The 14,279-nt window shown below is 43.2% G+C and overlaps 1 protein-coding gene across 1 annotated transcript; it reads right to left on the bottom strand.

Annotated features, from left to right (window-relative positions):
• Window positions 1-661: 661 nt before the first annotated feature.
• Window positions 662-11,905, bottom strand: EMILIN3 (elastin microfibril interfacer 3). Its single transcript, XM_075349818.1, has 4 exons — window positions 11,048-11,905; window positions 10,040-10,162; window positions 9,491-9,753; window positions 662-4,999 (listed from the first exon to the last, which is right to left on the bottom strand). The coding sequence occupies exons 1-4, from the start codon at window positions 11,230-11,232 to the stop codon at window positions 3,207-3,209; spliced, it is 2,364 nt and encodes a 787-aa protein (XP_075205933.1). The 5' UTR covers window positions 11,233-11,905; the 3' UTR covers window positions 662-3,206.
• Window positions 11,906-14,279: the final 2,374 nt, after the last annotated feature.

Raw genomic sequence — 14,279 nt, 5'->3', positions numbered from 1 at the left:
CCCACACACAATGGAAACCCACACTATGCAATATCATATAATGCCCATATGCAAATAAAAGAAGTGTAGGTACATGATCCTGGTCAGTTTGTCAGATGATGGAAGGACAGACCATAGATGGTAAGAGAACCCTGTAAAAATTTAAGTAGAGAAAGTCAGTGCTCAAGCTATGTAGACAGCATGGCTGATAGGTTGACAAACTTATGGATGTTTGTTTGTATATGAACCTCTGAATATGTTGGCGCTATAGAAATAAAGATTATTCTTATTATTATGGTAACTTACAAGCTGTACTCTACAGCAGTACGCATGGGGACTTCCCTCTGGCACCCTTGGTTTCTTATGTTTCGCCCTCCCACAGTTAATTACCATCTGTAGTCTGTCCTTCCACCATCTAACAAATTGACCAAGATCACGTACCTACACTTCTTTTATTTGCATATGGGCATTATATGATATTGCAGTGTGGGTTTCCTTGTGTGTGGGGCTTTGGGACAGCCGCTCCAAGGGTTCTGTGTATTGGAGAGTTAGCGCTAACCTGGCCTATTGTTGGCTTATAGGGTTGTCAATAATGGAGTCACATGTTTTGAAGGTGTATTTTCTATGGTTATCAATAACATATATACTTTTATTGGTGTTATTTCAGGTGTACTTATCTATTCTGTATTGTCTGTCCTTTTCTACTTTGAACACCATTTACACAGGATGAAGCTCTGCCGAGAACACTTTTTTTTTGCCATGCGCAAAAATTAATTCTAACCAATGAACGAGCATTCTGGTTGTTCATTGGGCGGTCGTGCAGCCTGTTACAGGCAAGATAATCATGAAACAAGCGTTTTTTACCAACTATCATTCATGATTATCTTGCGATGTAAATGCACTTTAAAATACAAAAAATGTTTTTAAAAATGGTTGAATTTTATTTTGTGCGTTTATTAGAATTTCAGGGGAGATAATGTGAGCCAACCAAAGAATGGGTTTAGCTTTAGACAGTGACATCTGACTTTTGGTATCGATTATGGCACTCTGCATCTGGATTACTTATCAGATTTTTCTGACTATAAATATTACTGGAGTCTATTACTATACTTGATATACTTCCATGGAGATGAAAGCACATGAAAATAAATATTCCACCTACTCCTTTTCAATATTCTTCTTCCAAGGCAGATGAACAACGGCTTCATCACCTGCAGCCCTAGGCCTTAATATTCTCTAAGGATCCTCCCTCCAGGACTGATGAGTCAATTAATGGAATAGAGAGCTACACAGAATAGTAAAAAATGTAGAAAAAAAGTTGAACAGAACTGGAAATGCAAACATGGGAGAAAACGTTTGAAACCACACATATGTCGGCAAATAAGTATACAATTTTCCAGAGGTAGATCTCTTCTTACAGTCTTTCGGTGCTTACTTATAGCTGTAAAAAAGAAATCTGACCCGGTTATGTGATGGTCACATAGGTGCGCAGCTCGTCAGGACATCAAACTCCAATAACTGCCCTGTAACAGTAACAAGCCAATGCAACCAATGGAAGTAAATACTGCCAGCAGAGATTTGGGAATTCCATAGTACTGATATAGAAACCATGTGGCAAAAGCTTTCCATAAAAGAAACTCATTTTATTAGTTGAAAGCAGAAAACCCCTTTAAGCTGTCTTCCAAGTAATCCTTGACACTTGTAAAGTTGACTTGGCTGTCACTAATCTCTGTTCACGAGGCCCATGGCACAACATACAAAAATGATGGACTGTTCTATCTCATTTACAATTTAAAGGGCTATTCCCATCTCAGTACATAGTGGCCTATCGCTATGTGTAAACACACAATGAGTATTAATTTAGCAGCATAGCAAACAATAACTAATCTATAGGAGTTTTTAAAACTTGGCAATCGTCTACCCACCAATTCCAAAAACAGGGCTATGAAGTGCCCCATACAACTGGAGCTATAGCCGATGCTCCATTCATTGTCTATAGGTCTGTCGGAGGTAACAGGTTACAGTGTTCGGCTTTGGCTATCTCCTGCAGTCCTGTAGACGCATTTGTGTGTCCATCGCTTCATTCAAAAAGATCACTACAAGTCTTCATTCTCAAGATTGATGGGGTCAGCGATCAGCAAGTTGTCCTCTATCTGGTAAACTGGCTCTAAGTTGGGACAACCCTTAATAAGTTCGCACTCTATTGAGGTGATGTATTCTTTGTACTGCCATAAGTTTCAATTCAGTACCTAGCAATATGCCACTAGTTTCTGAGACAGGAATACCCCTATCTATGATAAGTAAGCGTGGTGGGACCCCCCCAATGATTAGCAAGTATTAACTGTCTTGACATTGTTGAGATAATCATATAGAGCTCCTGATCAATACATTACATTGGAGGTCAAAGTGAATGGAGTTGTGTCTTCTTTCATCCTTAAAACCATGAAACAATATTTTATATTCAGCTTTCATTTTGCGCTCCATTATTTTATATGGAAAACATCCATGACATATCACTTGCAGATGTGGTTGTTACCTGGCTCATTCAGGGTTATGGATTTAGTAATATTAGTCACAGATTACCTGAGTGTGCAGCAAGGACTAGGTCCTGAACAATAAAAATTGTTCTCCCTAATGTAGTTCCTAAAATATCCAGTAGGAGGCGTACATGCAACACTATTAAAGGAACGGAACTGATAAGATGACTGGGAGGGAGGCATACTGGTACCCAAATACCTGACATTTATATTTCTAGATATTTTTTTTTACATTGAATATCTATTGTTTTGTACAATTAGTCATATCATTTCTGTTCTTTTTATGCATTTTTGAGACTTGTTGCTATATCTTGTAAGGATAGGACTTTTTGCAGGAGTAGGGTCATTTCACATAGTAAGGTAATATAATAAAGTCATCCACACCCTTGCAGTTCATAATAGGTAACAGATATGATGAAAGTAAAATATATAAATTATTCAAATCTAGTCCTTGGTATATTAATAATGCCCTAGCACCATACATATCCCTGCATTGCCATATGAAGTCATTTAACCAAGCGGCAATGTAAATTTACCCTCCCAAAGTGGCTTAGCTGCCCCAAAATCAAGGAACATCAAGTTTGATTTTTTTAGGTCCTCTCTGGTTCTGCCACTTGGGCATTTTCCTTTCCAGTTTATAGCTATGATTTGCCACTGCGTCTGAAGAAGTTTTCCTACGTCACACTACTGTTATTTTCTTCCTGGAGATTTTTGTGTGTTGGGTGGTAGTTCCAGGCTTGGTGTCTGGTTGTTGATGTTCCTCAACTCCTGTCTGAGGATTTCCAGTCCCTGCTCATGAGATACTAGTGTGCTGTTAACCTGGTCCAGGTAGCCAAGCAAACTTGTTTCTTGAGTCCCACAAGACCCTTCCACCTGTGCCACCCTGTGTTCAAACTTAGACATTTCCCCTTGAAATTCACGAGCCAAGGACTGACAAGTTCCCATTTGTCCCACAAGTCGGGCTTTCATCCTCTCCATGTCCCCACGTAAGCCTAAAAGTTGTGATCTACTATTGCGAATTTCAGAACCTTGTCCATCTATCTGGCCTTGAACCGAAAGCAGGTCTTCAGTTAGTCGGGTTCCACGTTCCTCTGCTGTGGAGTTTACTTGAACTACAGTATCAGTATATCTACTCACAGTCTCCTCCAAACCATGCAAAGAGCGCCCAACGCTCCTCAAGTTAACTTGAAGTAGAGTGATCTCACCTTGTAATGCTTCTTCCTTCTGTCTTTCAAGTTGCCTCTTGATGTCAAGAATGGTATTATTGAGATTGCCTAGCTGTTTTTGGACATCCTGGTTCTGTGTTTGGCATTGTGAAAGCTCGGTGTGAATCTCTATGAGAGATTCTCCTTCTGATGTGGAGCACCCAGCAGCACATAATTCTTCCACAGCAGTTAGTCGAATCTGTACCCCTTCTAAACTTTCAAGACCCTCTTTCCTTAACCCTGACAAATGGGCATCCAACAGTGGCATCACTGCTCCATCCAGTGCCACTGGAGCTGAGGCATTGGTGAGCTCTCCAACAACTGTCAGCAGTCTCTCTTCCAAGACTCTAACTTTGTCATCCACAGAGGCTCTCACCCCATCTAGCTCGGCTAACAAGTGTCCCCTTTCTTCTCCTTCTTGACAACATCTCCTAACACCTTCTTCAGTATAGTTGAGTCTGTTCTCCACTTCATCCAATCTCACTCCAATTTGTGGTTCCAGCATAAGCCTTGTGAGTTCTACATCCACTTTTTGGCTTAGGGCATGATGGTCTTCAGTTAGCTGACGCATGTTACGTTCCAGTTCCTCTACCCGTCTGGTTAGTTCCTCCAGGCGCCCACAGCAGCCTTCAGGTGCATTTATTCCCTGCACTTTAGCAGTTAATCCTAATATGTCTTTCCTCATTGCCACTTCCCGCCCATCCATTTCTTGTTGCATTCTATGACCTGCAGCCTCCTCAGCATCATGGCATTGTTTTTGCACTGCCTGTACTTTCACATCACAGATGCCTTGGATCTTTTGCAGACGAGTCTCTATTCCATCCAGTAACTTTGCCTGAGCCTCGGCCATCTTTCCCTCCAAATATTGTTCTAACATGTCAGTGGATGTAAGTGGAGATGGTCTTGCAGCTTCTAGTAGATGCTGGAGTTGCGCTTCATGGCCCATAACCATCCCATTTACCTCTTCTAGGAGCTCTGATTTTGATCGAAGCATCTCACTCACCTCTGCTACTTTACCAGACAAGTCGCCAGTAACATGTGGGGCCTCAGCCAAAGCATCAGGAATCATTCCAAAACCCACAGAAGACTGTGAGGAAGAACTGGGCCCACTCACTAAAGAACCAATCATCTTGTTGGTGTCTTCTTGGATGGCAAGGCGCAACGAGTCTCCCATACCGCTTACCACTCCCTGTAAGCTATCGTAAGACTGAGACAGGCGTCTGACATCTTCTTCCACACGGTCCAAACGTTCCCCAAACACTGGAGACAATTTTCTTCCTGCAAAGGGCAGACAATTATTGTTTAGCATCTTATAGTAAGAGAAACACATTTTGGATACATAAAGTGTAACAATGTAACAGGGCGTAATCAGAACAGATATACTTGATCTACAGAACAATATGTGTCCAGTTTAAAACTATCCACAGTTTCTACCCTACTATGTAGTAGTTTACACACAAATCGACCAATTATGTGACAATTAAATTGAGTTTACTTCTAACCTAATCCATCTATATCAATCTAACATGACATCTGAATGTGTGGCACACAGTTTTGTTTTTATGTATTCCTTCTGAAAGATAGGCCAATTCCATAGGCTTTGTTCCGTGGCTTAGTCCACGCTCCCCATGGAAATAAACATGAATGCTGAAGGGGTAAAACTAGTTATTTGACATATATTGTGTATGGCTAGCTTTAACTGAATAACACAACTTAAGGGACCATACACCTCCTAATTTTTACTTTAAGGATGAAACTTTTGAATTTAGAATACATCATAGAGAACATAGTGGCTGTCACATATGTCTGCCAATGTTTTCTCTTCTTCCATTGATCACAAAATTGGCAGAAATTAGTAGAAGAAAACCAATACTTAATTTTAAATGTAATTTACAAATAGCTGAGATTTGCAGAGAAAGGTATGAGGACAAAGATATCTATTGACAATGTTATGAAACTATAATCCAGTGTTATGGGTGTCTTATGGGCACTATGATGGCACATAAACCATGTGTATAAGTTCAGTTCTATTATAATTCTAACCACTATGTTGGCCCTGCGTGGCATTGCTTTTTTAACCATGTGTAGCACAATTATATTGACATTCTAGGGCTCTTGTTATATTGGCCAGTATAGCTGTAATTTATTGTCATGGTTTAGTAGTATTATATTTGCACTCTCTAGCATCATTTGCTGGCATTCCATGAAACTCCTGGTAGAACTATAGCCATTGAGTTTGGCTGCTACATGTCCTATTAAGCCCAAAAGTGGAGCTATCGGCAATCTAACTGAAGAGGACCACCCAACACGCTACTTATTACACTACACGGATCATGATGACTTCAAAGAATTGTAAAATTATGTCATAAATGTCTATTAGATAAGGGTCCTACAATGGGTGGGACATTTATATTAAATTATACATTTAAATTAAATTATACTTTTGCAAAGTTATTTTCTTATGGTAATCCTGAGACGGAGCTGCTGCCTTTTGCTGGAAACTGCATCAAGTTTGGCTATGTAATGATTTTCTGATATACAGTGCCAGATGTAATGATTACACCGTTCACAGTGCTATCCGTAGATAAGTATTCTTCTGACACCAAATTCTCAGAGAATTCTGGAAGATTTACAGCTCTGAAGTCTATAGAAGTTTAATGCACCTCTCCTATAGACTAGACCTGGGCAAAGTGCGGCCAGTGGGCAACATATGGCCCTTTGGCTGTTCTGATGCATGGACAGATATATGCTTTTCTGTGCGGCATCTCATTTTCACTGATATCTGCAGTGAATACAATGGTTGAACAGGGAGGCATTAGCTCCCTGTCTCATCATTTAGCCTGTGTGTCTGAGAGCCCAGCAATCATGATAAAGACATTACAATCGCGCCAGCAGCACCTCAGTACACAGCACAGTCCGGAGCTGTTAAAGATCGGGGTTAAGTGAGCAAGATTTTTTCCATCATTCTGTGTGGGAGAGGAAAGGGCTGTGTGGTGACAATATTGTATAATGGGGCTGTTTGAAGACATCATACTGAGTAGGGGGCTGTGTGTAGACATATTCGTGTGTAAAGGAGCTGTGTGTGGACATCATTCTGAGAGGGGGGTGTGGGGGACAACATTCTGAGTGGGGGCTGTGTGCAGACATAATAGTGTGTTAGGGAGTTGTGTGTGGACATTATTCTGAGAGGGGGGATGTGTGGGGACATAATGTGTAATGGAACTATGGGGCAACATAATACTGTGTAATAGGGCTGTGTGGGAACCTAATAATGAATAGGGGGGCTGTGTGAAGACATAATTCTGCATGAGGGTTGTAGAGTACATCATAGAGTATAAATGGGTTGTGTAGGAACAATTCTGCATGAGGGGTTGTGTGCGTACTTAATAGTGTGTAGGGGGATTGTGTCGGGATATAATACTGTGTAAGGGGGCTGTGTACGGACATCATTCTGAGAGGGGCCTATGTGGGGACATAATACTGGGTAAGGAGGCTGTTTGGGGACATTATAATGTGTAATTGGGATGTGTGTGGACATCATTCTGAGTGGGGGGCTGTGTGGGGACATAATACTGAGTAAGTGGGTTGTGTGTGGACACCATTCTGCATGGGGGTGCTGTGTAGTGAGGCTGTGTGTGGACATTTTACTGCGTACGGAGCTATGTGGGGACCCCATACTGCATGGCATGCTTTATGTTGACATCATGCATTTTTAATGGACATCATACAGTGTGGAGGGCTCTGTGGTGACATCATATTGTGTGGGATGCTTTGGGGGGGCATGATACTGTTTGAGAGGACGTCATACTGTGTGAGGGGCTGTGTGGGGATATCATACTGTTTGTGTGGACTATGGAAGCATTGTATTGCTTTGCAAGCTGTTGCTCAAGGTACAAGAGTATCATTTACTGCTTTGTATAAATTTTATAGGAAGCATTAAATATAATGGCTGTGATTTGCTACTTTAAGTAAAGGCCCAGTCACACTAAACAACTTACCAGTGATCCCAACAACGATCCAACCTGATAGGGATCGCTGGTAAGTTGCTAGGAGGTTGCTGGTGAGTTGTCACACTGCAACACTCCAGCGATCCCACCAGCAACCTGACCTGGCAGGGATCGCTGGAGCGTGGCTACACGAGTTGCTGGTGAGCTCACCAGCAACCAGTGACCAGCCCCCAGGCAGCAGCGCCGCGTGGAAGCGATGCTGCGCTTGGTAACTAAGGTAAATATCGGGTAACCAACCCGATATTTACCTTGGTTACCAGCGCACACCGCTTAGCGCTGGCTCCCTGCTCTCCTAGCTACAGTACACATGGGGTTAATTACCCAATGTATACTGCAGCTACATGTGCAGAGAGCAGGGAGCCGCACACACTGCTTAGCGCTGGCTCCCTGCTCTCCTAGCTACAGTACACATGGGGTTAATTACCCGATGTGTACTGCAGCTACATGTGCAGAGAGCAGGGAGCCGGCACTGACAGCTGAGAGCGGCGGACGCTGGTAACGAAGGTAAATATCGGGTAACCAAGGAAAGGGCTTCTTGGTTACCCGATGTTTACATTTGTTACCAGCGTCCGCAGAAGCCGGCTCCTGCTGCCTGCACATTTAATTGTTGCTCTGTCGCTGTCACACACAGCGATCTGCGCTTCACAGCGGGACAGCAACAACTAAAAAATGGCCCAGGACATTCAGCAACAACCAACGACCTCACAGCAGGGGCCGGGTTGTTGCTGGATGTCACACATAGCAAGATCGCTGTTACGTCACAAAAGTTGTTCGTTAGCAGCGATGTTGCTAGCGATGTTGTTTAGTGTGACTGGGCCTTAGGAATACAATAGCCTATCATAACCTGTATTAGCAATAATAACTAGTAAACATACTTAATTCTGCTTAGTATTAAGTGATACGAATTAATATAAAACAATAATAAGGAAAATTAAGTTTGGCGAGCCAGTTCGGGCCTCGACAACTGTCGCCATATCATGTGGACCCTTGAAAAATGAATAGCCCACGCCTGCTCTAGACTATAATGAAAGTTGTAACTCAGGATAAGTGGAAGATTAGTAATGCAATGTATTTACACTTTTCAATATTGAAATGACAGCACCAAAAAGGAAAATTGGTGAAATTACAAAAATTACAGGATGGATAGACATGTTAAAGAGAACCTGTCACGTTGGAGAACGCTATTAATCTTGCGGTATTGGGTTAATCTGTGGCTTAATAGCATTAGAAAGGCTCCTGCCCACCGTACTAAAAGTGCGCCACCCGAGAGAAAATTAACTTTATTCTTCCCAGTGACTACCTTTCTGAATGGATATCATGTTGCAAAGCAAGACAGCAATGGAAGCTGGAATGGAGGTCTGCCCTCTTCAGTGATAAGTCTCGCTTTTGTTTTGAGCTCAGTGGTCTGGAGACCATGTGGACAAAGCTATGAAGAAGCAAAATGTTTTGATAACGTTCTATTTTTTCCATGATTTGCATATCATTAATACAGTTACGTAGGTTGAAAAAAAGATTTAGGTCCATCTAGAGAACACAGAGGTCCATCTAGAGAACACAGAGGTCCATCTATCCTGTGATTTCCATAATTCCGTGACTTCTTGGTGCTACCCTTCAGGGTTGAGGAGAATATATATGGTGATTTATCTTTCAATCATGTAACATGTTAAATGTAAAGAATAATAATATTTGTTTAAGAATAGAATGATGGTTTTAGTAAAGTGACATGAAGTGTGGGTTAGTTTGCTCATATGATTTCCCTTACCATAGCCACTCTTCCTGGGCGATTCAGGTGGGTCAGGAAGAGTTTCTGATTGCATTTTAGAATAGGTAGGTGGAGTCTTGGGTGGAGGGAACAGCTTCTGCCCTGGAGCAGCTTTGGATCCTGTATAGGGTGGAAAGTACCCTTGCTGGACAGGAGGGCTTTCTTGACAGGAGTCTCCTGAATGGCCAGGACAACAGCGCCACTGTAGTTCAGTCACTATCTTGTATCCGATCTTGTACTTGGGTCTGAAGAGAGTCCTATACCTGTTTACAACGAGAGATTTATTAATGTTGGCACAGATGACGAGAATCAGTTTCTAGTAGGAAGGAACGTGCTGATATTCATTATTTACTATACCATGGTACCACACATACAGTATGAGATGACCAATGTACCAAATGTCTTATGGTGGCCAACATGGTCTGGATCACATTATTGCTTTTGAGCAAGCTGAACAGGTCATCTGCTTGGAGCCTGTAAGTTCTACCCATATTAGCTACTTACGCACATACACGATATGAAGCAATGTTAGCCCATCGGATAACTTACATCACAGTTCCAGGACACTTGGGCCCCCAGCTGCACTTGAGGTACTCGGCTTTGATATATGGTTCTGTGCCATCCTGTAGAGTGCACGTCACATTCCTCTCCACAACATACACACAATAATTCCTATTAAAACGATAAATGGATAAGACCAAAATGAAAAAATGTGCAGCATATATGATACAATATTTAATAGTCCGTATAGTTTACACATATAGCGACACCACTGTTCTACAAATGCAACAATTTCTTCAAAACGGCGTATATACATTGATGTGTTGGAATGCCATGCTGTGTGAGGGGCGCTAGCAACAGAAGAAGACCCAATTTTCCTACATTATTCCAGGCAGAATGCCAGAAACATACAAGAACAAGGGACCTCAGTCACAGAGCTGTTATATGAGCTTGTACAATATTGTTCCACTAATTTTTAACATACTTCACTGAAATAATGGATTCATAGACGCACAACAAATCTATAACAAAAGTCTGTACATCCCTATCCTTGACCCATTACTGAACTACATCCCCCAGCATGCTGCTAATTCCATTGTTTCCATAGCCGGAGCGTTGCACGCTATCTACCTGTACTCCGCCTTTTTTGGCTTTGGTCCCTATGGAGATATAACCATCATTTTTGACTTGGCGCTATCTCCAATTGCTATTTTTATTATTTAGGCGTGTAGTTGAACACTTGGCCCATTTAGCACTACAGAGCTCTGAGAAACATCCCATACTATATTATGTGTTTATTACATTGCTCTTTAGTCACTTGGTCCTGGTGGCATGCAGGGTTGCTGTATGTTCCCATGAAGTACCCTACATTTTTTTTATATTTGTTGCATGCACTTTCTTACGTTTCAGTTTAATGTTGCATTTTGCAGATATTAACTAAATGATTACAAGTAAATTTTACAAGGTATAAAGGTGAAAATATACACATATAATTAGTACACAGACTCCAATTTCTAATCAGTTTATAGATATATGGACATTTGTTTCTGGTATTACCTGTGCTTGGTGATGGGCTTGCCATAAGTCTGAGGATGAGAGCCAGAGGTATATAAGTTGTGAATGAACCTGCCATTGGCTGGAGGTGGGTAATATGTCCCTTTGGCATCCACTGGACATAGTAACCCAATAAAATACACAAAGAAAGTAACTAAAAATAGGATCCTGCGCAGTCTGTCCTCCATTCTTCTAATTGGTATGGATGCACGCTGTGTGGACTGATGAGTATACGGGGTCAATGAGTTTCTAAAATGTCTATATCCTTCCCAATAGGGTGTGTTCTCTGTGGCACAACCAGAAGGGTCTCAGGAAATTAGGAGAACTTTAATTTTGCACGCTAGCTCCCCAGCAATTCCTTTTCAAATTGCAAGTGAGATTTTGTCTATCTGATGCACTTCAAGTAGCTTCTTCTCATGAAAAGAACTAAGGCACACTCCAAAGGGGTCTGTAAATACGTCCTTGACCACAAAACCTAAGATTCTTTGGAAGTCATTAGTCGGGTATGTGAGATACTTGTCCTTTAGTGTCATTTGATCATCTGTCACTGGGTGAGTGTCAGTGTGACAGTCTTTGGCTCCGGTTGCTGGCTCAGACAAGCGCAGCTTCCATCCTTTCTGTCTTCTGTTACCTTCGTACTTTTGCTCTTCAGCCTTTCTTTTGCATCGTCCCCTTTTTCTTTAGATCTCACACCTCCACAGTGTACCTTCCTCCAGAGGGATGGATTGGGTTCTTTATTTCGGTTATTACTTTGTGAGTCTTGTGTCTCTTTTCCTCCTACTTTCTATCCCTCTGACTTTTCTGTCTTTCTCCAGCCTTCTTCTCTCCCCTGTCCCTGTCAGCTCCTCACAGCTCCCTCTATACCCCAGACCTGTTAAAGAGGAGGGGGTGACTGGGGTGGAGGGAAAGGAGGAGTTTGTGGGATTAGAATAATATAACCCCCCTGCACTGCCCTTTCCTGAATCTATGTTACCTCTGCCAGCAGCAACATGAGACTAAGGCTGGCACTGTGTCATGTCTACTGAAAGCACACGTGCACAGCTTATATGTGCGATGGAACATACAACATGGTGCGGTCAAGTAGGACTGCCTGCCACCTCACCCGGACACATGGAGGGAGTCAGAAACTCGGATATCTAGGGAATTGTGAATTATGGCAGATGCAGCTGTGCACAGGAACCTGCTCATCTGCAGCCGAGACACATGTCCACGGTTATTGTTAGAAATCCCTATTGTACTCCAACGGGACTTCAATCATCTCAGGTCCCCTTTCCTCTGCTTCACTGATATATTTTACTTCATTATTTAACATAAAGAGTTAACATTATCATTACAGATGAAAACTGGGGAACTTCTTTTTTTACAATGATCAGGCTCTTTTTCAGGGAAAAGCTCACCATGTGGTGAGAAATACATAGTCAGATACATAGTCTACTGCACTAAACATAATATAGCCTGTTCTGACTTGAGATGTTCCAAAAGAGCATATGGAGAGCGCACTCTCGACGCGTTTAAGCCATTGTTTTCATTTTTCTCTAATCAATAGCACACATGTAAATAAGAAACTTTGTAATATATCTCATAAGAAAAAAATAGCTTCTTTCTCCTCCAGCGGTTAAAATTCCACTCTTAGGGTAGGTGTGACTCGCCCACCCCAGGGCTTTGGGTGACTCCGTGTCGGGCCGGACTAGTCTAGGGTAGTCAGTGGTGGCGGGGCCCTACTCCGTGACCCTGGCGGGGTCAATTAATATGGCGACTGTGGGGATGGTGATTATAATTAAATTTATGGAAGATTCGTGACGCCACCTGTGGATTGCGGCTATGGAGCCGCCACTGCTGGATAGGGCCTCGGGGGCTGATGTAATGGCAGCTGAGATGGTTCTGCTCCCTACAGGTGGAGCGGTACCCCGGGGCAATCGTTGGTGCTTATGAAAGTCTATGCAATGGTGGTGCCGTGTAGAACAAAAGGGAGGCGACACCAGGACTTGCAGTTTCAAGGTCTTTACTCACTGTTGCCAGGGCTGCAGCAGACTGGTTGCCGTTGGAGTGCTGGAATTCACTATCCGGTGCCTCCGCCGATCCTAGGTAATTCTTAGGGTTAATACCGGTGCACCACTTTTAAGTCTCTTTCCTTGGCTGACTTCTTAGCCTCGACTTTGGTAGATGAACTAGTCTCGGCCTCTGCCCAGAATCTGGTCAAGAGGACTGGCCTTACAGGAATCTTGACCTCTTCCCAGGGGATCTATGGTAGGTGGTGGCCCTGGGCGCTTGCAACCACCCTGGGCCTTCGGTGTTACTTTATGAGGAAATGTCTTTCTTCCCTCTGTCTGGGGACCGTCCCCGAATGCAGCCAGACCCCTCCACCCGATCTTCCTGTTGAGCATGCCACGAGCAGATATGCCCTTCCGTGGCCCTGGGATCCTCTCTTCTCTGTCTGTGGTGTCACCTGGGCCTAGCTGGGCCCCAGGATCTCCACCAGGAAACTTCTCTCTCTTCACTGTCTCAGCCTACTACCACTCTCCTCCACTGCCTCACGCCGACTCCTCATTCACTTCACTAACTGACTTTGAACTTCCTGTTTCTACTCTTACTTTCTAGTTGGCTCCTCCTACTTTCCTTGTTGCAAGGCCCCCACCCCATGGGAGGAGAGATGGGTCTTACGGCCCCCTGACTACAGCACGGGGGTAGCTGCCACTATCTCTGGTCCCTGTATGTGCCTAACAATGAGTGTTTGTGTAGATTTGCCTGTGAACCCGTATGTACCCTTGTCCTTACCTAGAATAGGACATCACACCTCTGGCTGAGCTGCAATGTCTCTGTGGCGACGGAAGTCTCAGGGGCACCACAGGTGCATAAGATCAGAACATACTGCATCATGGACGCAGCGTGTCCTCTCCTGCGGGACCGCGAGTGTTCCCCACAGGAGACAGTGGCCCGTGCCTACGATCAAGATTTGGGGCGCTGCAAACTTTGTCTGTGTTGACATGCTGCTCCTCAGAAAGCCGTGCCGCATGTCAGTTTATGCTGCGGAGGAAAGAAGCACAGTGGGCATGGTATTTCTATAAATCCCATCCACTGTGCTTGTACTGAATAATGCAGCATTCTGGACACAGCGGAAATATGCTGCTTCCAAAAAGCTTCTATTGCTGATACCCTTAAAGTGAACCTAATAACTGATACATACTGCCTGATCTATGGACAAGCAGATTCTCCCCGCCTGGTGCCCTGGAGTGAC

Source organism: Anomaloglossus baeobatrachus, chromosome 5 (genome assembly GCF_048569485.1).
Source record: "Anomaloglossus baeobatrachus isolate aAnoBae1 chromosome 5, aAnoBae1.hap1, whole genome shotgun sequence".
Lineage (NCBI taxonomy): Eukaryota > Metazoa > Chordata > Amphibia > Anura > Aromobatidae > Anomaloglossus > Anomaloglossus baeobatrachus.
The sequence above is the reverse complement of the archived record's forward strand: the minus strand, read 5'-3'. Positions and strand labels throughout refer to the sequence as shown.

Bases quoted from the DNA above. Each gene is read 5' to 3' on its own strand.
- EMILIN3 (XM_075349818.1), bottom strand. From the start codon at position 11,232: ATGGAGGACAGACTGCGCAGGATCCTATTTTTAGTTACTTTCTTTGTG. The intron at 10,163-11,047 runs GTAATACCAGAA...TCGTTTTAATAG, and splicing joins AAGCCCATCACCAAGCACAG to GAATTATTGTGTGTATGTTG. The intron at 9,754-10,039 runs GTAAGTTATCCG...CGTTGTAAACAG, and splicing joins AAGTGTCCTGGAACTGTGAT to GTATAGGACTCTCTTCAGAC.